General features: G+C 36.2%; 1 protein-coding gene across 1 annotated transcript; it reads right to left on the bottom strand.

Annotated features, from left to right (window-relative positions):
* Window positions 1-4,989: 4,989 nt before the first annotated feature.
* Window positions 4,990-14,376, bottom strand: rbm7 (RNA binding motif protein 7). The gene is made up of 5 exons (XM_079874580.1): window positions 14,184-14,376; window positions 13,176-13,338; window positions 11,536-11,623; window positions 6,199-6,292; window positions 4,990-6,071 (listed from the first exon to the last, which is right to left on the bottom strand). The coding sequence occupies exons 1-5, from the start codon at window positions 14,274-14,276 to the stop codon at window positions 5,724-5,726; spliced, it is 786 nt and encodes a 261-aa protein (XP_079730706.1). The 5' UTR covers window positions 14,277-14,376; the 3' UTR covers window positions 4,990-5,723.
* Window positions 14,377-26,734: the final 12,358 nt, after the last annotated feature.

Genomic DNA, 26,734 nt, shown 5'->3' with positions numbered 1-26,734 from the left:
ACTTCACGTCAATCACACTCTCTCACTCTCTCTCTCTCTACATAAGAACAATGAACCGGTTTTCTGCACCCCCAACTCTGAGTTAGATTTGATGGAATAACAGTTCATTTAGTGCTCGTTTAAAAGGCAGTACTTCTAATAAGTATTATTATGATCAGTATTATTATTTTTCTATTATTTTATCTATCTATCTATCTATCTATCTATCTATCTATCTATCTATCTATCTATCTATCTATCTATCTATCTATCTATCTATCTATCTATCTATCTATCTATCTATCTATCTATCTAAGCTAGCCGTTTATTTGCAGAGGAAACACATGTGCTTTATTACAAATGATAAAGCTTCGCAATAAGCTTTGTTAAATCGCAAATGAGGTTCAGTCAGATTTGATTGTTTACAGTAAACAACAAAACGGAATTACAGTTCATTTAGTGTTCATTTAAAAGGCATTTCTAATTATTAGGCCATTATCTATCTATCTATCTATCTATCTATCTATCTATCTATCTATCTATCTATCTATCTATCTATCTATCTATCTATCTATCTATCTATCTATCTATCTATCTAGGCCTATAGGCTAACTATCTATCTGTCTGTCTAGAAAATAAAAGAAACCGAATTATTCTAAAATATTCATGCTAAAATTTTAATATTTTAGCCTAAAATATATTTGTACTGAAGTAAACATGGATCAGGCATGCTATTTATTTAAAAGAGTTAGCATTTAAATTGAAAAGGCAACGAATTTTAATCATTTAAGGATTTCTTTTATTGCGGTTATTTTTTGATGCCGTTGTGGAAAACTCCTGTCGATACGGAAACGCCTGCGAGTCTTAAAACTTTCAGCGATCACCTACAGCAACTATTCCACTTGCCAGAACAAGCGGCATCATTCATTCACAAATCAGGGCAAAGTTAAGCGCGCTGCGCGGGGCTCTTTTCTCTTCAAAGATGGTAGAATAAATGGCATAACTTTTATTAATATCTAACAAAAATTATCACTATATATTATCTATATATATAACAGTGCTTTCTGGTTATAGCTTTTAATAAGAAATTGTAAACCGTTAACGGGTTGTCTAATAATTATTAACGGTAACAGCGGGACAGAAAAGATACCAAACCCAGTTTGTAATGAAGGGGCTATATTTGATCAAATGATGACTTGTTTTCTTGACTTTAAAAAATTGGAAATGTTGCAACATTAAAATTAATCATGTAGTAGGCTAGGCTAGTCTAGTCTAATCAAATATTCGATTGTTTACGACTCTTCTGTTGTAACTTGAATGTAATAAATTACAGACGGAATGCATTTTATTTTGTGTTGTTAGCAGTTTGTAGCCTATTAGTTTCTGGAGGAGCAATGATGTAATAATGATGTAATTGATGTAATAACAATAATAATAAATAGCGTAGGCCTATATTGTGTATTAAACTTTCAATAGTCACTGAGATCCCAAAAATACTTAAAAGATCGTGAATCTCTACATTTGAAATCGTATGTATAATTGGCGATATAACTCTATAGATAATTCATTTTCAGTTAAATGAACATTTATTTGCATAGCGCTTTTCACAACACATAGGCTAGTTTCAAAGCAGCTTCACATAGGCTATCTGATCTGTTATCAGAGGTGACTGTGTCCAAGTAAAGTCCACATTTCAGAAATGTACAGTTAAGATAATAAAACACACCGTTTTAGCTAACATCATGTATTAATTTTAGGCAGAAACAATGAGCTCGTTAATAGCCTGCAGTGACATTTCCCTTTTATTTAGCAAAAATCGTTGTAAAAAGAATATTTTGAAATAAATGAAGTCCTGTTCCCCCTGCATTGCTTCTGGTGAATGAAGAGGCAGAATCAACAGGTGTTCCTGAAGTGTTGCTCATATCAGTGTCAGAGACAGTGCAGACCGTGTGAAATGATGGAGGTGAACAGATATTTCTCTCGCTTTTGTTACAGAACAGTGAGAAAGACAGCTCTTTCCAGACAGCAGCAGTTTAGTTTGACATTATGATGCTTATTACAGATGGAGCGCTGCTTTGATGTGAGTGTCGGGTTTCTGTGTGTCTCTGTCCAAATGATTATCATTTTCCCATGTATGAGAGTAAATATAACTCGCAGAGAGTCCGAGATAACAGCCGCCGTGTTCAAAGCGAGGGATTATGTAAAGGAAATATAAAGATCTCCACTGGAAAAGCTTTGAGCTCTTTTTGTTCGATCAAAGGGAAGAAATGAGAACAACTGTTGCTGGCTTTAAAACAGAGGGATAAAACAGAATATCAAGATAAACTGACAGACAGTAAATGGGAAGTGAAGTGGACTCACGGCGGCACCTGTGAACTGATGGATGGATGGATGGATGGATATGAAATATTAGATAGATAGATAGATAGATAGATAGATAGATAGATAGATAGATAGATAGATAGATAGATAGATAGATAGATAGATAGATAGATAGATAGATAGATAGATAGATAGATGATAGATAGATAGATAGATAGATAGATAGATAGATAGGAAATATTAGATAGATAGATAGATAGATAGATAGATAGATAGATAGATAGATAGATGATAGATAGATAGATAGATAGATAGGAAATATTAGATAGATAGATAGATAGATAGATAGATAGATAGATAGATAGATAGATAGATAGATAGATAGATAGGAAATATTAGATAGATAGATAGATAGATAGATAGATAGATAGATAGATAGATAGATATGAAATATTAGATAGATAGATAGATAGATAGATAGATAGATAGATAGATAGATAGATAGATAGATAATGAAATATTAGATAGATAGATAGATAGATAGATAGATAGATAGATAGATAGATAGATAGATAGATAGATAGATAGATATGAAATATTAGATAGATAGATAGATAGATAGATAGATAGATAGATAGATAGATAGATAGATAGATAGATAGATAGATAGATAGATAGATAGATAGATAGATAGATGATAGATAGATAGATAGATAGATAGATAGATAGATATGAAATATTAGATAGATAGATAGATAGATAGATAGATAGATAGATAGATAGATAGATAGATAGATAGATAATGAAATATTAGATAGATAGATAGATAGATATGAAAAATTAGATAGATAGATAGATAGATAGATATGAAATATTAGATAGATAGATAGATAGATAGATAGATAGATAGATAGATAGATAGATAGATAGATAGATAGATAGATAGATAGATAGATAGATAGATAGATAGATAGATAGATAGGAAATATTAGATGGATGGATGGATAAAATAAGGTAATGAAATTTTTCACTTTTTGGACAAACATATTTATTAATAAACATTTAAAGCAAAAATAATTGCTTTGATATATATTATATATTACACTGATGTTGTGGTAGCCTAATAATCCATCTATTTTTCCATAACACGATCTGTACACATACATAGGCCTACATTAAAATTTGAATTTTAACAGGTAGAATATTTCAACTTAAAATGAACTAGGAAAAAGATTGAAAAAAAAAAAAAGTTTTTATTTTTTTTGTTATTTTTTTGTAGAGAAAATGTATAGCCTTATAGAACATGAAGAATACTCACTTAAAAATACTCACAGAGACACAGGAGTCCATTCCTAGCCTATATTAGTGTGAAGAGAGACAGTGTGTGAAGCTGAAGCCTCCGGGATCGCGGACGCCGAGCAGCTCAACCTATTAACCAGCGCTTTATTCAGTCCGGCAGATTCATTACAGAGAGAACACGATCCTCCGCAGATTAATGCATGGCGCTTCTGGACCGAGGAGCTTTGCGGGGATGTAGCCTACGGCTTCACACACACCGGGAGCCGCTGTTAGCAGCTAAAGCACTTTCGGAAGGGCAGATTACAAGACCTTATATCGGACATTAAAAGACTGACCACCGGCAGCTCAATACTTCTGCTAATCACATCACGACTATTAATGTTCCCGTTCAACTTCCCAGGATATACCTTTGCCAATTTTTTTTTTGCACAAAAAAAGTAGTTAGGCTATATAGAAAGAGAAAATTACATATTTTGAAAACTTCCTGGTCACATGAAATTCCATATTTACCATTTACAGTAATTTGGAGAAGGATTTTATTTTTATTCTCGAGTGATTCAATAATTAATGTTTGAACGGAGAAGACGTGTCATAAATGTGCCATTTTTTTTTTTTTTTTTTTGCATAAAAAAAGGCTAGTTAGAAAGGAAAATTACATATTTTGAAAACTTCTCTGGTTGCAGGAAATTCCATATTTATTATTTAGGTTATAGTTTTAATAATTGTTGCCCACAGTAATTTGGCGAAGGGTTTTATTTTTATTCTCGAGTGATTAAATAATGTTTGAACGGAAGACGTGTCATTAATGGGCCAATACGTTTTTTTTTTTATTCCCTCTAAATATCAAGAAGCACTCTTGGAAAAAAATATGAATTTGTTAATTGTATGACAAAAACAAAAAAAACCCATCAAACTACCAACATCTGAGCAAATGAGAATACTTTCTATAAAGAACACGAATACAAACTTTGCACAAAAAAAAAAAAAAGTATATTTAAACTTGACACTTTATTTTGTGCAAAACCTAAATTTAAGTTAACTTGTTTTAATAACTTAAAACTGACGTCATACACATTTTTAGGGCATGGAAACAATTGTTGGTCCATTGCAAATCTACCAAAAAAACTGTTCCACTTTTTTAGCCAACATGTAACACCCTACATTTTCATTATTTTAAAAGTATGCATCAGAAGCCAGAATTAGAAATATTATGCCTAAATATCTTCAACTGGAAGGAAGTATGGCACCACCTACTGGTACAGACTACTAAATTCACTGTAAGAGCCATTTGAAATTTGTAATAATCAGTTAACAAATAATAGCTGAATTATAGATATGGAGGTAAAGCAATGTAAGGGAGTGCAATAAATTAATTCACAACAGAAAATGATCAGTGAAACAGAGACTTTTATGAAAACGAACAAATAACCAAATGTTGCACTTGACAATAAAAATGGTGTATTTACAAAAGTATTAAAACTAGTTACTGTTCCGAGTTTTCAAAGAGCGTCTTGATTAATTAAGAGTCAATATAATCCCATTCTCATCCCAAAAGAGGAACGTAGAAAGTAAAACAATCTGCTTTTTAAAAAACATTAAACATTGTTAATCAGACATAAAGAATAGAAAAACTAGTTTTCAGATGCTTTCTGTGAAATCCTGAGAAATTACAAATGTCTATAAAAACAAAAGTCCACCATAGCAAATCTGATTCTTTTATGCACTTTGATGTTGTACATACATAAGTTTCTCAAAAAGGACATTCTTAAAAATAAAAATATGTATATAAACATAGGCGTCCCCCTGAGATCAAAACATGTTTTTTTTAAAACAGGCCGGCACACTAAATGACCGTAGTCTTTTTTCTTTTCTTTTTTTTTTTGTTCTCGTTTCTCAAAGAGATTCTGGTCAAAATGCCTTAACCTTGTCAAATTTGTTGTCATCCAACCCCCCCCCCCACCCCTACAGTTGTACTGCTATCTTTTTTTTTTTTTTTTAAACAGATAATATGTAATCCATCTAAATAGATTTAAAAATCTATGAGGATAACAAAAGATAATAAAAACAGTTGATTAAAAAAAAAAGGTTTTCAGGAGAACTAAAAGTGCAACTAAAGTAGATTTTTAAAAGCGCTTCCACCGGCCGTCCCGTGAGCCGTCCCGTGAGTCTCTGCGCCTCTCAGGGGTGTGATTTCGGTTTCCTCCACTGCGCTCGTCCTGGTGATGCAAGTCTCCCCGCTGGCTGTCGCGCCGATGGCGGTCGTAGTTGTTCCCGCTGTTTGCGTGCCGTTGGTCTCTGCCCTGATGGTTGTTATTGTCCTGGGGAGAGTGGCGATGACCTCGCTGGCCAGACCAGTCCGGTTGCCATGGGTTACCGTCTCCAGCGCCCCGGAGCTGCTGCATGCTCTGCTGGAAGGCCCCGTTAAACTGCTGCAACTGTTGCTGCATCTGGACCTGCCACATGTTGTTCATCTATTCAAAAAAAAAAAAAAAGTGAGAATGACAACTTTAAATGCTACAGGGTATAGATTTACACATGTCCATGCAGCAGTCAAATGTACATGAATGAACAGAAGTTTGAATGCGGAGGTGTTCTCACCATTGCCTGTCTCTGCAGACTGTCTGGTGAGCTGAAAGACCTCTGGATGTTCTGAGGAGGAGAGTAGGACGGAGAGCTCATCTGCTCTGGGGTTCTGCCACAACAACAAGACAAGCTCAAAAACACACATTCACCAAACAATCCTTCTTAACTGACATTTTCTTATTTTATAAGTTAAGGAAAAATAAAAGGATAATTTGTTATTCTCCAACTTTTCTTGCACACAGCCCTGAAGTGTCATGTCCTTGTATGGGAATTTGCGGGACATTTTCTTATGCTAATTATTAGTAGGGCTGGGCAAAAAAAATTTGATTTTTCAATTAATCGTTTTTTAAAATGTGGTCGATTCAAAATCGATTCTCAAACGCCACGAATCGATTTTTTTCCATATTTATTTATCTATTACCCAAAAGCCAGTATTAGTTTTCCCCCACTGTTCATAGGCTTGCAAACTCCACTTTATAGCTAATGCTGTGAGATTTTATGTTAGTTTTATCTAAATCATAAAATAACCTCAACTAGTGCTGCATGTTTATCATATCGCAATCACGTTGTCAAGCCTAAGCAGTTATATGACGCAAAAAATGCTGCGATTTTTTTAAATAAACAAATTTGGGTTGTTAACGCAATTAACGCAGCATCTGTTAATTTTTGTCATTCTTTGGCTAGTGTTACACAATCCCTCTCTTATTCATGCAAATGTTTTTAAACCATTCATTCGCAACAAGACAAAAAAAAGAGCGCGCTGCCTGTGAATGTCCTGACTGTGACACACAGAAAGACTCGCGCTAATATCGTGCGTGCGCACAAGACAGCCCAGAATACAGCTCTCTTTCACGCTTGGACGAACAATAACACACAATTATGCCAAAATGTCTTTTTGTCGAGTATCTTCATAACATAAGAGCAATCTTATGATGAACGTGAAGAGTTGTGGCTCGTGAGAGAATGAGGCGCGTGTCAGATCCGCGTCTCTGGCAGCAGCGGCTGGTCTTAAAGGGACAGTACACAGTAGCCTAGCCACTAATTATCTCTGTCGTTAAAGTTAATCAAAGAACAAAGGGAACAGAGAAAAACACTCACTGCTCTTGACTAAAGAACTTTTGTAACTTTAATAAGGATTAGTGTATATATAATTAATGCAGCGCAGACTGTTTGATAACTTTATTACATTTCTATTTATGTCCTCCCTGTTAGACAGGAAGGGCACAGGTAAATATGATTCTGTTTTAATGTACACAAGTGTACCTAAAATAAAAAGAGTTTAATATACAGGTTTGTAGCTCTTAATTTCTTTGTATTAATTAACCACTTGTAAACTTATGTTCACTTTTTTTTTATAAATATAGGATTTGTATTAAATATATATTCATTGAGTCGAAATCGAAAATCAAATCGAGAATCGAAATCGAATCGAATTGAGAGCTTGCGAATCGAAATCGAATTGATTTGTAACATCTGAATCGATACCCAGCCCTAATTATTAGGCACGTGCTTTCAATTACGAAGATGTGGGATTCATCAATCCTAAAAACACAGGTGCGAACAATTCTGTTGTTTAAGAACATGTCGTGAATCCGACGTAGACTTTTCTTAGGAAGTTTATTAAGTACAAAGTTAAGAAAATTCTTAGGAAGATATTGGTGAATGAGGCCCATTGTTCTTAAAGGTGCTCTAAGCCAGAGGTCTTCAACCCTGCTCCTGGAGGCCCACTGTCCTGCAGAGTTTTACTCCAACCCTAATCAAACACACCTGAACCAGCTAGTCAAACTCTTCAGGATCACTTGAAATCACAGACTGAATGTGGTTCAGGTGTGTTTGATTAGGGTTGGAGTAAAACTCTGCAGGACAGTGGGCCTCCAGGAGCAGGGTTGAAGACCTATGCTCTAAGCGATGTCACACGTTTTTTAGGCCAAAACATTTTGTCACATCCAGCAAACATCTCCTCACTATCCGCTCGCTGCCTGTCCCCTGAACACACTGTAAAAAAACGTGGTCTCTTTAGACAGCCCAGGCTCCACAAACGGCAACAAAAACAAACTGGGCTCACCCGCACCACGAAACACAACAAACTGTTCCAGCCAATAACCGACAAGAGTGATGGGGGTGGAGTTTGGGGGGTTAGTGCGCGGATGAGGAGGAGGGAGGGTCTAGCTAGCCTCCGTTTTGTTTGACAACACTTCAACCGTCAACAAGAAGTGACGTCACCCAACATTGCTTAGAGCACCTTTAGGACAAAACTTAAAGGTATAGTGGAGGATTTTCTTTTTCCGGGTGGATCATCAAGACTATTGGTCCTCCTAAGTGTCAATCATTCTGGTGATATGTTTACGTAAGGCCGTCGTACGTGCGTGTGCACACGATTCACAAGCTCAAAACACAGGTTGGGCTTCCCACTGATGCCTCAGTCGCAAAGTTTCTACTTGACAGGTAAAGTTTGGCATGCTATTTGGAGAAATCCATTTAAAATCACTGCTAGTAAAAGTTAATGTAAGCTATGATTAGCTCGTGCACACGTTTAATAGGCGTTCCCTCTCGGGAACAGGTAGAGTGTTGCGCATGTGCATTTTTTCAAAAAGTGGAGAGGGCGGTTCTTTTCTAAAATTCGGGAAAATCCTCCGCTATACCTTTAAATTCTTAATTTTCTGGTTGCATCACGCACACTTCTTCACAGATTCTCTTCTCTCAAATCTCAAACCTGCACACACTACAAGATTTGAAAACCGTGGCGCATCACACACTACAAGATATTCCTAAGATTATAATGCCAGATTTAGCATGTCATCTCACGGGGAAGTGAGATACAAAATACTGTGTTGTGGAAACTTGCAGTAGACATTATATGAGGAGACATTATAAAGGCAGTCGTGTTGTTGCCCAGCTTTAGGATCACAGCCAACTTGTGGTATATGTCCAAAGGGTAAAATCTTTATTGAATTATTGGGTTGATTCAAATAGTAAACATTACAAAACTATAAAACTTATAATTAATACTGTTAAGTACACTGCAATATTGGATGTTTGTGTCCACCCCTTTCCTGATCACCAAATCAACACTCAATCAGCACTAATTTTGTCTAGGGACTAGGGGTGTAACGGTACGTGTATTCGTACCGGACCGTTTCGGTACAGTGGTTTCGGTTCGGTGCACGTGTGTACCGAATGACTGAATGCAATATTTTGTGTGCGGAACATAGGTACATTTTCGTGTTTCCACACGAACATATTAAGTGGCGGAAGTCTCCGCGTTCAGCGCAAATCCCGCCCTGCAGCTGATTCTAATGTTTTACCAGTGTTTTACCCGTTGTCACTGTAAACTAAACCAATGAAATAGACTGCAGGGCGAAAAAAAAAGCTTTTCCGCTCCGTGAGCGCCGCCGCACTCTCCGTTTCGTGTGTGTGTGTGTGTGTGTGTGTGTGTGTGTGTGTGTGTGTGTGCCCGCTGCACTCTCTGCTCAATGTTCGAGTCCGTGTTTGCGCTGCGCGTTCTGCTCTGTCGTTAACGGCCCAAACACTCCAATCATGTACCGATCACGCACTGGAAAAGCAAAGTCCGCTCAAATAAGGTGAAATTTCTCAGTAGTACACTTCTGTTTGCTGAGCTGGTATAGTTATGCTGGTAAAATGACCTGCTCTGATCAGATGCTCTGGTAATAATAGCTTTGTACTATAGCTTTGGACTATATTTTATTTTGATAATTAGTAAAAAAGTGGAAAAAAGTTTTTTTTTTTATCGATTCCCAGCCTTAATTTTTAAATATGAGCAGGCCTACAAGCTGGGATTGGTAATGCTGCACTGTAATCATAGTTATTTATTTATATTTTTCATTATATTTTATTACGTGATATTGGTTTGAAACTGAGAGTATTTTATTTAGTGGAGAACTTTGCAGCAGTATTTTATTTCTTATTCTTTTTTTTATTTTATATATATTTTATTATATTTTATTAAAAAGTGTTTAAAAAAGTGTAAACAAATTGTTGAAAAAAAGTTTATAGTAATAAACAACCTGCAGTTTAATGTTTGCATTTCTTTCCCTTACTGTACCGAAAAAAAAACGAACCGTGACTTTAAAACCGAGGTACGTACCGAACCGTGATTTTTGTGTACCGTTACACCCCTACTAGGGACGCATTTACAGTACATGGTCCGAGTAAACTAATTAGCCTACGGCACGGAAAAAGCACATGGATTCTTATACTTTCAAATAGGTTTCTGGCCTCATCCACATGTGGAAATAAGTCGTATATTAATCCGATGCGTGCATTTGCGTCTGCCATGTAAGCAAATTTTCCCCTGTTAATGAGATTAGTACATTGAAAAAGCGACGGTGGCGAATGACGTCAACTCAGGTGGACACCAACCGAGATCACATGACTATGGCGCAAGTGAAGATGAAGGCTCAACCCAATGTTTTGTTGACCTTTAAAGATGGTGCTCAAAAGAAAAGGTTGTATTATTTTGTCTGTGTCCAATTGCAAATTGTGCCATTTTTACTTCCTATTCAGCCTAAGCTTTTCCGGGTCACCTTTGGGTGTTTAGTCGACAATTCAGAACTGGGCATCGAGAGTGTAAACGCAGCCTTTAAGAGCTGCAGAAGATGCCAAATTAGCTGAATGTAAATTCTCATATGACCAGTAATGCCGGTTAATGTCGTTAAACGAATAATCTAATCTAATGTTCTTTACATTTGAATAAATGATCAGGATGTCAATGATACATTTAAAAAAATAAATTAAAAAAATATGATAAATTGCTACATTTAAAATTGGGCAGAATTTAATTTGTTGTAGCTATTATACTACTGTCTTTTTATTCTAACAAAAATATGAGGCATCACACCCGTTTTCAACATTGATAATCATAAATGTTTCTTGAGCATCAAATCAGCATATTAGAATGATTTCTGAAGGATCATGTGACACTGAAGACTGGAGTAATGATGCTGAAAATTCAGCTTTCCTTTGCAGGAATAAATTACATTTTAAAATAAGTTACAAAAGAAAACATCTCACATTTTGACTTCTGTCAAAAATATGAAAAAAAAAAAAAATCTTTCCAATCTTTTGAATAGTATTACAGTCACATAAAATGCACTGTCCAATAAAAATAATTTGAAAAAGACTATACATTTGATGAATTTAAAATGCAAGTGCAAAGCAAGTAAAGAACGCAGTCATGAAATCAGAGACCCGCCACTTGACGAAATCCAATCACAACTGGTCACAAGAGACCATGTATGTAAATCTGTCTCTGCTGACATCTCGTGACGGGATCACTTCAAACAGATGTTCTAAACATAAGCACTGAATAACTACATTCATAACAAAGATTACCTTCCACCACGGTGACCTGGGGTATTCGCTGGACTGGGGTTTTGAGAGTTTGCCGGACTTTTGCCTTCCTGATTAATGTGACTGCTGCCTGTTAGGAGCACAACAGATTCAGATGATGATTAATAATCAGTCACTGCTTTTTCTAATTAATGTGTAAAGTAAATATGACAACCCTTTCACAGCCCATTTTATTTCTGTAATGTGAAGCATTGTTTCATTTATTGATGATGATCATGGCAAAATCAACAGTTTTTGTTTGCGTTTTTTTTTTTTTTATGATTACAATGCCATTTCAATACATTGTTTACAATTTAGCCTAACAATTTTGTCTTAAAAAACAAACCCGTTTCTCTTCCTCTTTCAATAAATATGAAAGAGTGAGTCTTGAGTGACCAATTCAACATATCACACAACCTGCTCATATATCCATTTTCAAAATAACAATTATCTCCTTGATTTAGTACTGGATTCACCTCATTTAGTTTGTTACATATGCATTAATTCCATTTGGCATTTACTGTAAATGCAGATTCAATAATGGTTTAACATCAGATATGCATTGTTTCTAAATCGCAGAACATTTCAGAGAAAGAGCAATTTATAATATTGCAAAGATTCTTTTAAATATTTCAAATAATTTGCACACTTGAATTGAATCACTCACAAAATGACCAAAAACTACCATTAAAATAAATGGATTCAATGATCATTTTAAATTTGTTTAAAATGGAGGCGCAACCTTAATTACTAGCCTACTGTTTTGTTTTTTAACATCATGTTCTTAAAGGAGAACTCCGGTCAATTTTAACATTGAGCTCATTTTTTTGTAAATTTGGAGTGCTGTCAGTACAGAGAACAACGACAAAAATCGGTGTTGCCTACACCGTGTTATCCTCTTTTTAAAATTTGCACCCTGTTGACTTCAATGGGGCAAGTTTTAAACCTGCTTTTAGCCTCTTAACATCCTTGATGTGTCATTACAAGTGCACAGGTCATGTTGAGTGATTCCTTCGGAGTGAACGCGGGTCAATCTGACTGCAGTAGATGTGAAAGATATGAATAAAAATTGTTTATTCAGCCAGCGCACATACCTGTATTTACATCCTGTTTTCGGTCAAAGTCCATAGTAATCGATTGTCGAGTTCACGTGCATTGGTTTAGTGCCTATGATCATGCGCGTGAACTCGACAATCGATTACTATGGACTTTGACCGAAAACAGGATGTAAATACAGGTATGTGCGCTGGCTAAATAAATATCATTTTTATTCATATCTTTCACATCTACTGCAGTCAGATTGACCCGTGTTCACTCTAGGAATCACTCACATGGCTGTGCACTTGTAATGACACATCAAGGATGTTAAGAGGCTAAAAGCAGGTTTAAAACTTGCCCCATTGAAGTCAACAGGGTGCACATTTTAAAAAGAGGATAACACGGTGTAGGCAACACCGATTTTTGTCGTTGTTCTCTGTACTGACAGCACTCCAAATTTACAAAAAAATGAGCTCAATGTTAAATTTGACCGGAGTTCTCCTTTAAAGACAATTGTAAAAATTGTTCTAACTCATGAAATGATTGGTGAGTGGCTATGCTGGAATGATGGATGATGACGAACAGTATAATATGGAAAGTCCTACCGGATCTGAACTGTATGTTGAGCTGCCGTCCATACAGACGGATTCCATTGAGCAAGTTCAAGGCGTAGGGCACAGACACCTCGTGTTTGAAGTTCACAAATGCAAACTGTTTTGATTTTCCATCATTGTCTTTGGGGATTTTGACTTTGATTAACGGCCCAGCCTATGGAGAGAAATACAGGAGAGAGTTCTGATGTTACTGAAGGAGGCACTACTGGCAAAACACTTCACGCACTGGTTATTTTTGAGATTTTGGCCTATTCTGCTTCTTCAACATGTCTTCTTTAAGACTAGTGGAAAGAAAACGATCCAAAATACACATTTAGATGTTTATTTTATTACACTATCTATGTGTCAGTATATTTCAATAATACATATCTTTAAAGGCTATTTTCACCCAAAAATTGCACAGAAGCAGTAATCTACGCTTCAGCAACACTTACATACACCAAACGATATATATTGTGAAGGTTTATTCATACATAATTTGCATGATTTATATTCAACCAAATGAAACAAGGATTTTAAACCTGGCTTCATCCAATGTTGAAGTGCATGCATAATGATACTAGCATATTTACATATAACATACAGAAATCCTGCGAAACAACACAATTGTCTTAATGTAACGTTACTGTGATTAATCATCTAGGTATGGTGATAACTATTCGTTGAAATGTTAACTCTATTCACCTGTGGTGTAAGTTATTGCCTTAATGAACGACAGATTAATCACACAAAAGACAGTGTAAATGAATGACTAGAGCGACAGTGTGTTTGCAAAGACAACATAAGATCAACAGCGCAACAACACATATTATACTCTTACAGGTTAACTGATAAAATAAGACATCAAATTAAAGTCAAATAACAGAGACACGGTGATGGCACTTCATATAAGATGATACTTATCTGTCAAACACGCGTCTAATTAGTTTGCAAATCGAACAACAACAAACATTCTATCGTTAGCATTAACAAGCTAATCAATGACGCTAAAACACTTACCTGTAAGAACAGCTCGAATATAACTTCTTCTGTTACTTGAGGGTCCAAATTCCCCACAAACAGAGTCCGGTCAGCCTCATCGGCGATTCCCATTTTGTAAAATATTGATAATCCACCCGGTTGATTGCGTTAACTCGGTTAGCTTGAATTTATCATCAACCCATCTGTATTTAAACGCTTTTGCCGTGTGTGAGCAATGACTGTCGTGATGAACAGCCGCTTCACGACAAACATTTCCAGCACTTCCAACCACAGGGAGGCGCTGTTGTGCCCTTTTTTAGAGAATCTAACTCAACGTGAGCTAAAAAGTAGCAATTACCTTTAATAAAGCAAAAATCAATATATATCCAGCCTGGTGCTCTTAGACCTATGTGTTTAAATTAGATTAATTAAAATATAATGATTTCTTTCGGTCAAACCTCAACCTCAACCTTATTTAAAAACTACTTTGAGATAAAGTAGCCTATTTATAAAGTATATAAATACTAGCCTACTAAGTATTGGCATAAAATTCAGTGATGTGTTCAGGTCACACTGATCTTGAATTAAACTGAAATGAGGTAGGCCTACAGATTTCATGCTTGGCTGTTCAAAATCGTTACCTGGAGAATAAAACGTAGGTGAACTCCACATAACATATAACAAGCTGGAATTCCTCAATTAAACAAACTGGAAAAGAAGTGACACAGTGATGGAGTGAGATTTTAATATTTTCTAAGAACGGGTCATGCGATATTCACAAATGAGTCCCTCCATGGCCCAGATATGGTTAAAAATGAAGGCCGTGCAGAAAAAAAAAAACTTTTAAATGTTTTAATTTTTTGGTTGCAATAATGTGTATTATAATTTATTATGGTAACATGAAAAATGCTCTGTTTTCAAGACTCAATGACTCAACTATAGAGATGGATAGTTTTGATGCTGTTATTTCATATTTGAAGGATAGGCTCTATTCTTACTTAAAGATCAGTTTGATCTGAGATCCATGGAAATGTTTAAGCGCGGGACAAGTAACAAGTAAACTTACAAGTGACAATCACATATTTTCACCTTTTCACACAAAATCTAAAGCAGCAATAACATGGTATAGATGTAGTATAATTTTTTTATTTCATAGTGTAGTTTGTTCCTTGAGTTAGTCTTTTTTTTTTCTTCTTCTTCTTATAGTTTTCTGTAAATGTGAAAAATGATGGATTTATAACAGGTTTCAAACACTGCCATCGCTTAACCAAGTTTTGTTGAGACTGGCTCTCTCTCTCTCTCTCTCTCTCTCTCTCTCTCTCTCTCTCTCTCTCTCTCACACACACACACACACACACACACACACACACACACACTCACTTCAACTTTAGGTGTAGTTCCGTTATCCAACAGTAGATGGCAATGTTCGCCTTCAGAATTGCACTGACGTTCAACAGAGACGACAAACTCCTAAAAAATAACAATATAGCTAACTCTGTTGAATCTCTGTTGAGCCAGTGTGTATGTTGTACAAATCTCAGTCAGTAAAAGACAGAGTGAGAGAGGAGAAAAGGAAAGATGCCCTCTGTAGTTCTCCGACTTTTCCTGAGGCGAGCTCTCAGTGTTGCTCTACAGTCACTGCGTGCTCGACGTCGCAGATGAGGGATGGGTTTCTTCTGCCTTAGTCACGACCTCGTGTAATACAATTAAATGCGTGTCATTTTACTCTAACAAGTGACCGTTTTAGCCAATTGCAAGGTAGAATAAATTCCAGTATATTTAATTGATGCGTCGATTAAAAAAAAAAAAAAAAAACCTATGTCTATGGTCACGACCTTTCTTGTTGCATTATTTCTGCGTGGTGCAAATTAGCATCATGCCTTTGTTTTCAGTCATTTATAAAATCACTGTAGCCTACCTTGTTTTAGCCTTATTAAAATAGATATCCTGATGGAAAGCTGATAGTTGTAGTGGGAGCAAGAGTGCTGTGTAAAAAAAAGAAAAGAAAAAAAATGGGTCTTTATACATTAAATACTTTCAAAACACTCTTTGCAAGGTTGGGTCCAAAACAACGAAAACAATAACTTTTTGTGCATTTTGACAGCAAGTAAATATTTGAACCTGTCTGACTGGCCAATAGATAAAAATTGAGCCCTGATATATTGAAGGCACAGGTAAATGTGACAATTATTACAGTAGTTTTATGTGAAGATTGTTTAAAGTTCACTTGTTTCTACATCAATTTGGAGATCAGATGTGAAAGTATTACAATATACAAATATATTAAACACTTTAAAGTTAGGTGTGATTAATTAGATAATATTTTTAATCGATTGACAGCTTTAAATTCATTCTTAGAGATTTTTCTCTTTATTTACTGTGAAAAGTCTTATTTGTCAGTCACTGAAATGTTAAAGCGTGCGAGCGCAGAATAGTTCTAGTTTGTTTATATTAAGGGGGCACTTAAGCGTATTGAATTCCTGATTAAAATGTGTCCAAGGCAGCTCGAGGCAGACTGAAATGTCAACTGTTACACTTAACATGATTAAGACATGCACTCTGGCATCCATGTCTATCATATTAGAGCGTTTTTAGCCAGCCAGCATTATTTTAGCGTCACAGAGGAACGTGACGTGGGGGTTTATCGCTTTGAGCGAGGTTGGGACGGCCGTGAAAAAAACCCAAAGCGTGGCTGTGGAGATTCCCAGATCTAGGCCATCAGCCTCTTCTCTAACCTTGGGGAAAACACCAGTATCGCCACGATTATTCGCTGGTGGCTTCAACCTCTGTCCCAGTTTCCCTCTTCCTCCGCCTCCCCAGCAATTTTCTTTTTGACTCATCGTATTCATAATTCATGTGGAATGAAGTGATGTAGCATCATTAAATGCACATGAATATTTGCGGGATGAAACCTTAACCGGCCGCTGGCGCTTTCAGCCCGGTTGAATGGCTGAGAATGAGGCGCAGTGTCTTCATGGGAGACGAACCAACTTACACCCTCTCTGCCCCCTCCGCTTGGGAGAGATTGCTTTTAAAATGCCCCTGAGGTGTCACGGGACGCACTATGATCAATCTTGCTTAATGCAACGGCGAGGGAATGCATCTGCCCTGTGCTGCATTGTAAGTGAATGCCTGTAATTATTGATGGATCTGCAGAGTGCATGGATAGGCATGCACATGATATTAAAAGCAGAGTGATAGGCGGGATGTGGCTCATGACATAAACTATGCAGATGTGTGATAGGAGGTCTCGACTGGAGCAGATGTCGGGCCTGTCGTAGCTGTGAAATGGCTGCCAGACTGCGATGAAATGTCCTGAAGATAAGTGGGAATACATGTCCTATCAGTGCGCAGAGCGAAACACTGATGTCATGTCCTGTTTGCAGTGTGCGCGTCATATAGAGGGCCAAAGGCAAATGACTATGTCCTAGAGAATGATTGGAAGAATTGTAGTTATTAAATTTGACTGTGTTTTCCAGAGTTTTCTGCTTTTGTGAGAAATCTCGGAAGGCGTTGTATCATAACGCAAGCAGACGTATAGACTCTCCTTTAACCGAACTGATTTCCTCAGACTTTGCACTGCTTTAGGACACAGTTTTGAATTTGAACTTTAGATAGATAGATAGATAGATAGATAGATAGATAGATAGATAGATAGATAGATAGATAGATAGATAGATAGATAGATAGATAGATAGATAGATAGATAGATAGATAGACAGACAGACAGACAGTTACATAGATAGATAGATAGATAGATAGGTAGATAGATAGATAGACAGACAGACAGACAGAATGACAGTTACATAGATAGATAGATAGATAGACAGACAGACAGACAGACAGACAGATAGACAGACAGACAGACAGACAGTTACATAGATAGACAGATAGATAGATAGATAGATAGATAGATAGATAGATAGATAGATAGATAGATAGATAGATAGATAGATAGATAGATAGATAGACAGACAGAGTTACATAGATAGATAGATAGACAGACAGACAGACAAATAGACAGAGATACATAGATAGATAGATAGATAGATAGATAGATAGATAGACAGACAGACAGAGTTACATAGATAGATAGATAGATAGATAGATAGATAGATAGATAGATAGATAGATAGATAGATAGATAGATAGACAGATAGATAGACAGATATATAGATAGACAGACAGACAGACAGACAGACAGACAGTTACATAGATAGATAGATAGATAGATAGATAGATAGATAGATAGATAGATAGATAGATAGATAGACAGAGTTACATAGATAGATAGATAGACAGACAGACAGACAAATAGACAGAGATACATAGATAGATAGATAGATAGATAGATAGATAGATAGATAGATAGATAGACAGACAGACAGAGTTACATAGATAGATAGATAGATAGATAGACAGATAGACAGACAGAGTTACATAGATAGATAGATAGATAGACAGACAGACAGACAGACAGAGTTACATAGATAGATAGATAGATAGATAGATAGATAGATAGATAGACAGATAGACAGACAGAGTTACATAGATAGATAGATAGATAGATAGATAGACAGACAGACAGACAGACAGACAGACAGAGTTACATAGATAGATAGATAGATAGATAGATAGATAGACAGATAGACAGACAGAGTTACATAGATAGATAGATAGATAGATAGACAGACAGACAGACAGACAGAGTTACATAGATAGATAGATAGATAGATAGACAGACAGACAGACAGACAGTTAGATAGATAGATAGATAGATAGATAGATAGATAGATAGATAGATAGATAGACAGACAGAGTTACATAGATAGATAGATAGATAGATAGATAGATAGATAGACAGACAGACAGACAGACAGACAGACAGACAGACAGACAGACAGAGTTACATAGATAGATAGATAGATAGATAGATAGATAGACAGATAGACAGACAGAGTTACATAGATAGATAGATAGATAGATAGATAGACAGACAGACAGACATACAGAGTTACATAGATAGATAGATAGATAGATAGATAGATAGATAGACAGACAGACAGACAGACTGATAGATAGATAGATAGACAGACAGACAGACAGACAGAGTTACATAGATAGACAGACAGACAGACAGACAGTTACATAGATAGACAGATAGATAGATAGACAGACAGACAGTTACATAGATAGACAGATAGATAGATAGACAGACAGACAGACAGATAGACAGATAGATAGATAGATAGATAGATAGATAGATAGATAGACAGACAGACAGACAGACAGTTACATAGAAAGACAGACAGTTACATAGACAGACAGACAGACAGATAGACAGACAGACAGAGTTACATAGATAGATAGATAGATAGATAGATAGATAGATAGATAGATAGATAGACAGACAGACAGATAGATAGATAGACAGACAGACAGACAGATAGACAGAGTTACATAGATAGATAGATAGATAGATAGACAGATAGACAGACAGACAGACAGAGTTACATAGATAGATAGATAGATAGATAGATAGACAGACAGACAGACAGACAGACAGAGTTACATAGATAGATAGATAGATAGATAGACAGACAGACAGACAGACAGAGTTACATAGATAGATAGATAGATAGATAGATAGATAGATAGATAGATAGATAGATAGATAGATAGACAGACAGACAGACAGACAGTTACATAGATAGATAGATAGATAGATAGATAGATAGATAGATAGATAGATAGATAGATAGATAGATAGATAGATAGATAGATTCCAATTCCAATTCAACTTGCTATGGGTCATGTGGCCAATTCATTTAAAATTCACACTTGTGAATTGAAAGCAAGCTAATTCAGAATTTTCTACAAACCTGGCTAATTGAAAATCTAAATTTCAGTCTGTTTGCCACAAAAAGCCATCACATGACCTCAGAAGACTTGGAACAGAGTGCACATATGTATATGTACTACTTTTATGATATAATGTTTTTTTGTTGTTGTTTTTGTCATTTTGGAGCTTGACTTATAGTCCAGAGGTCTTCAGCCCTGCTCCTGGGGATCCATTGTTCTCCAACCCTAATCAAACACACCTGAAGGAGTCAATCCACCTCTTCAGGATTGCCTGAAAACAGAGATGGTCTTATTATTGGGAGAGACGATGGTCCAATGCTCTTCTACTGAAGGAATCACATTTCAGCCTTGATGTCATTGAATTTTGTTCAGAGTTGAGCTAGAGTCAATCACTGTTTGCGGATACTATAGAAATGAACAAGAAGCGCTGTAAACTAATTATACCTGCATGTCGTGCAATTGTCTGTGACTTCTCTTGTAAAACAGCATTTTTTCCGGTGTAAGCTCTAAGAATAGATCGATCCAAAACAAATGTTTAAGAGCAAACATGTTGAAGATTAGCCGATGGGCTGATGATTCATTAAATGATAAGCTATTTCCTCACAAAAGCGGTTTTAATCAGTGGAGTGAAGACTCCTCTCCATTGACATCCATACACACACACACACACACACACACAAAAAAAACGGCATCGTCTCCTTTCTGCGTTACGCTTTTTCCGGCTAAGGTTGCAAGCTTGCCTTCAAGTGGCTTTGTTAAAAATAAAAATAAAAACATGCAGGTGTTCTGAAGCAGGTTGGGAATTAAGTTTGCATGACAGTGGGTCACCAAGAGCAGAGTTGAGGACCTCTAGAGGTCTGCTATTTCGGGAAACTCACCCCTGATCCCTATACAGTATAGCTCCAGTTTATCCTTTGATTTGAGGTACTGTTTTAACAGCAATGCCAACCATTTTTTGGTTCCACAAAGACCTTTTCAGTGAGCAGTTAGAAATAAAAATCTTATTTCCATCAACCATTGATGGAAATAAAGAAGAGTGTATCTTACAAAGTCATTGTTTTGTGTGAAACTTCCCACACACTGTAGATTCCCCCTGTTGGATTAAACACTGCAGCATTATTAAATTTCCATTCTGAATTGAGGCACAATTACTGTCATACCAGCCACTCTGCTAACAGTTGCATCACTCACACTATGCTAGCTGGCAACAAAATACACACACACAAAGACTGCAGAATGGTTTCCACTGGTATAATCAAACTGTCTGTCTCAGAAGGTGTTTAATTATTTCAGTAAGGCCGAATCATTTTGGTGTTGCTAGGAGAGACTTAGGGACTCTCGTATCATGAATCAAAGAGTTACAAACTCACTGCATTAGCCCTAATTCACCCACAGGAGAGACTCTCTCTCTCTCTCTCTGCAATCGTCCTCAATCTCCTGGTGAGACGATAGCTTTAGCCAGAGGAGCTAGAATCAAGATGCTTTGTGAAATAAGAGTCGGGTTGTATTAGCCATGCGCCTATAGCACTAATTAACAGAGGGACATTAAGATCAGTGCTATCTCGTCTCCAATCTCCAGCGTCTGCTGCATTTTACGCTTCAGATGCTTCAAAGGAGATAATGACTCCTGTCAAACCTCCCATTTATATGTGAACGCTCTCCTGCAGCACCAGAGAGAGACTGAGGTCGAGTGGATTCAGTGAAGGAATCAGATTATAGCTACACTACATGTTTCTTCCAAGAAGTTGAGGAAACAAAGCGTTGATCCTTAGTTAGCATAATCTGAGTAACCATGACTGTGCAGTTGAGGGTGAAATTAGACACAATTCACCCAAAAGAGCAATTTGACACCACAGTGAGTTTAATTTGTAGGAATTGCCATGATTCTGACCCAAGTCGTCACTACGGATTAAATTCAGTTGTTTGTCCAGAGTGGGACTGGAGCTGATCGGCATACATTTAGACTGAAGTCATCCTGGATGTTACGACCCTTTAACTCCCAACAACTATCTATCAGTTGGCTTCTCTCTCTGCTCAAATGTCCCTCTTCCGTTCCTTTTTAAAAGACCCCTGCACTCCTTGTCACCAATCCCTGTGCACATGGGAAATTAGGGTGGAGTGATCTGAGGAAAGAGAGAGAGAGAGAGAGAGAGAGAGAGAGAGAGAGAGAGAGAGAGAGAGAGAGAGAGAGAGAGAGAGAGAGAGAGAGAGAGAGAGAGAGAGAGAGAGAGAACAGCCCTGGGAATAACAATTGGGAATCAATAAGTGCCTGAGACAAAAATATCTAATGTCATTAATGTCGTAATCTTCAGAGCGTTACAGGTCAGTAAAGACATTAATTCTGTATATATATATATACAGTGCAATGCATAAGTTAATACACCCATGCTAAAGTTGACTAAAAAGAGGAATAAAAAATCATATTTTGGAAATTGAACTTAATGCCTTAATTAAAAAAATTAGGAAAAATCCAACCTTTAAGGACACCAATTTTCTTTGTGAATGAATAATGTATCGTAAATAAATAAATGTTCTTCCTTAAAATACAGGGTGCATAAGTTTGGACACCCCTATGTTAAATTCCCATAGAGGCAGGCAGATTTTTATTTTTAAGTATTTTTTTTTATTATTTTTTAGGATACTATGCATCCTGATAAAGTTCCCTTGGCCTTTGGAATTAAAATAGCCCCACATCATCACATAGCCTTCACCATACCTAGAGATTGGCATGGAGTACTTTCCATAAGATCATCTCTCAATGCAAATCAAACTAGCTATTAGGCTAACTGAAATAAAACCATGCCAATCTCTAGGTATGGTGAAGGCTATGTGATGATGTGGGGCTATTTTAATTCCAAAGGCCAAGGGAACTTTATCAGGATGCATAGTATCCTAAAAATTTATAAAAAAAAAAAATACTTAAAAATAAAAATCTGCCTGCCTCTATGGGAATTTAACATAGGGGTGTACACACTTATGCACCATGTATTTTAAGGAAGAACATTTATTTATTTACGATACATTATTCATTCACAAAGAAAATTGGTGTCCTAAAAGGTTGGATTTTTCCTAATTTTTTAAATTAAGGCATTAAGTTCAATTTCCAAAATATGATTTTTTATTCCTCTTTTTAGTCAACTTTAGCATGGGTGTATTAACTTATGCATTGCACTGTATATATATGTTTTTTTCTGAAGATTACCAACACAGTGTCATTTCAATATATTGTGTTTAATAGCATTCTGTGTTAGAAATCACCTCCCTTATGCTGTAAAGGTTAATTTAATAACTAACATTTTATGTACCCTAAATAATATTTAATTTGTTGCATAATTTGCCAAACTTGCAGCTTGACTAAAATAATGTGCCATACAAATATATTCTGTCATTAATCTAATATATAAGTGTCATTAATCTTGTAATCTTGTCATGAATATGTATCATGTCATCTCAATTACACTATCATCAAAAGTTTGGGGTTCATAAGATTTTTTTTTTTTTTCTTTTTGAAAGAAAAGTCTCTTCTGCACACCAAGGCTGATCAAAATACAGTAAAAAACAGTAATATTGTGAAATATTATTACAGTTTTAAAATAACTGTTTTCTATTTGAATACATTTTGAAAAGTAATTTATTTAATTTATTTTCAGCATCATTACTCCGGTCATCAGTGTCACATGATCCTTCAGAAATCATTCTAGGCTGATTTGTTGCTCAAGAAACATTTCTTATGTTTTTGCTGCTTCATATTTCCGTGGAAACTGTGATACATTTTTTTATTTATTTATTTTTTATTCATGAAACCTTTATGAATAGAAAGTTCAAAAGAACAGCATTCATTAGAAGCAGAAATATTTTGTAACTTTATAAATGTCTTCACTGTAATGTTCGATCAATTTAATACATCCTTGCTGAGTGAAAATATGATTTAAAAATAAAATCTTATGGACCCCAAACTTTTATTTAGCCCCTAATAGGCATCAATGAAGAGCGTACACCACCGTTCATGTATGCTCTTCATTGATGCCTATTAGGGGCAAAATTGGTGAAAATGGCAGGAACTTTGTGACAGTCTTTGAAACATTTATTTCCATGCATTATCATAGTTTTGAACATAATTCATATTTTTATGATGGAGTTTTATAATTCAAGGTTAAATGCCTGGGTCTTCTGAAGGAAAAATGAAAGGTTTTTGAAAAGTACTAAAAGTAAATCGTCAGTTTCACAGAATTCACATAATTCCTCTATATGCACTACTATTATGCAACTCTTAACATACACAAACTCTAACAGCATTACACAAATTAAAGTTGAAGTTTAATTTAATACTTTAAATGTTATTTAAGGACACGTGGCTGGAACAGTATCTTTAATGGGTCTTGGAACATCAGCTCCTTCCCTAACCACAGGGTTGCTGTGATTTTGCAGAGTAATTTTGTCATCTTTTGTTGATCCTGGAACAACATTCCTGTCCCAAAACATAATCCCTACCCTTTACCCATAACTTATCCCTAAAATCAGAGAGAAATGATAGTTGAGTAAGAATGGTGTAAGCCCCTAACCCTTGTTGTAAACCTAAACTTGACATTAACTGTAAACTTTTCCCTCAAATATGATTGGTTGATTGGAATGTTGTTCCTGGATCAACAAGGATGTTGATCCAGGAACATACTTTGTCAAATCACGTTCACCTAAACTGGTGAACCTAATCCAGGAACATCTCATATACTTGGCAAAATTACATTATAAAATTCCTGTTTGAATTTTTGAGCGGTGCACAAACACATGTGTTGGTATAGGATTTTCTTATTCATATAAATCAGATTTCAGAGCTTTAATTGGTACAGAAGAGCACATAGGCCTCCAGAGTTGAAATGGGCAGAAGACTGAGACCTGCATTTAGCCAAGTAATTATAGAAGAAATCTATTTGTATAGTAAAGCATTTTACAGAGTGTAAAAGAAGGTCAAAGAATCCTCAATCTTGTTGGCAACGCTTGGCATGTAAATTAATTGCGGGCGGAGGCTTTATGGAATAATTGAATCAAGTAGCAGACTTATATCGGCATAAAATTGCAAAGCTAACCTTCAAATAAGAAGCGAACTCTCCGGAGGCTGTCCTGTTTCTCTCTCTCATCCAGACATTTCACCTTTTCCTCTCTACAACAGAGATAAACCAGGAGGCACAGCCACGCAACGCCGAGGTCACAGTCATGTGTGAGAACACATCTCTACAGTCTGAAATGAGTTGTCTCTGCTAATTAAGTCTGCATCCATCTGCTTTGAGATGTGATAAATTCAGAAACTGCTTCATCAGCACCCGGAAAGAGTACATGGAGTGTGTAATGATATTTTAGCTAATAGATTTTTAATTAATTGTACACATTGCCATGCTAATTTTAGCAGAAGAGGCATGTTAATCATTTGTAATGAGGCAATCAGTGCGAGTGATGCTTGTGGTTAGATCATCACATTACTTATTTACTCAGTCTCCTCTAGCATATGATCTATTGGATGTCAGTGCTGGTGATGTTTCTGCTTTCTTGATTTGATTAATATTTTTTTCTCTTTGGTTATGAAACGACTGTCGCAATGTCCAGCTTGTGAACCAAACATTTTTCTGAGTCAGATCTTTTCAGTGAGTCAGTTGAATCGTTTAACAAAATTCACGCAGTTCTCGAGTCGGCAACTCACTGATTCACTAATGTCAATGACAACATGATGACATAATCACGCACTTACATAAAATAATTGCTGATTTAAAAAAAAAAAAAAAAGATTTTACACATTTTTTTTAACCAAATGTTCCGGCCTATTTTGGAAAATGAGAATTCCAATCACTTAAACCACTGTTAAATAATTTTAATTACAATTGGCCTTGAAATGAGAAGCTGAAAAGTGTCCAAACCCCCTATAAAACCAGCAAACAGACCAGCCGGTTCAGCCTTTTTGCACATAGAATAACTGTGGTTACAAGTTAAGGGTTATTGTTGTGATATTTTCCCTCTTTATCAATGTGTATAAACAGCCACAAAGTGGATATTTAGAGATAAATGTAATATTTGATGTGAAGCAGATTATTCCACTGTCGTGCACCCAATAAATCTCGAGATGGCAAGTCAGTGCTTTGCATTGAAGCTGTTAACTCTAATTTAGCAGGAGACCATGACGTGCGCCTGCCCACCCGACTCTGGCTCCCAGCTAAAATATATAAAACTCACCCAAAAATAGCCCGTGTCAACGCCCACTCACACAGGTTCATGGCCTGCCCACAGCCATCATATTTCATCAATCTTTCAGCCACGTATTGACGGGACGTCCACACGCATTTGTCTGATGGGTGTTGTGGCCCTGTGAAATATTAATTTCTGTATTATGGGAGGCGCTGTCCCTAAATGGGAGAGGTAGGATGTTGCCCGGGGCAGTGAAAACACTCGTTCTGTTCATTAACCCAGCAGAGATTATGTCCATAACTAACACAATGGAACATGTATTGAACTCTTATGCTTATGGACTGTTTAGAGAATAAATATGCCTGTTAGTCCTGTCACTTCATAAAGACCCCTTTATACATGTTTAATGACATGGTTTCTTGTTTTTCTACACTGGTTCTCAATCTTTTTGACTCATTGTAGACTAATACTGTATATGCCTCTGGTAAATCTGCTGTAATGACAAAGCTGTTCGCTTTATTTACATAAACTAGGAGTTAAAAGAGTGTTGACTTTGA

The sequence above is a fragment of the Squalius cephalus genome, assembly GCF_949319135.1.
Source record: "Squalius cephalus genome assembly, chromosome: 6".
Taxonomy (NCBI): domain Eukaryota; kingdom Metazoa; phylum Chordata; class Actinopteri; order Cypriniformes; family Leuciscidae; genus Squalius; species Squalius cephalus.
The sequence above is the reverse complement of the archived record's forward strand: the minus strand, read 5'-3'. Positions and strand labels throughout refer to the sequence as shown.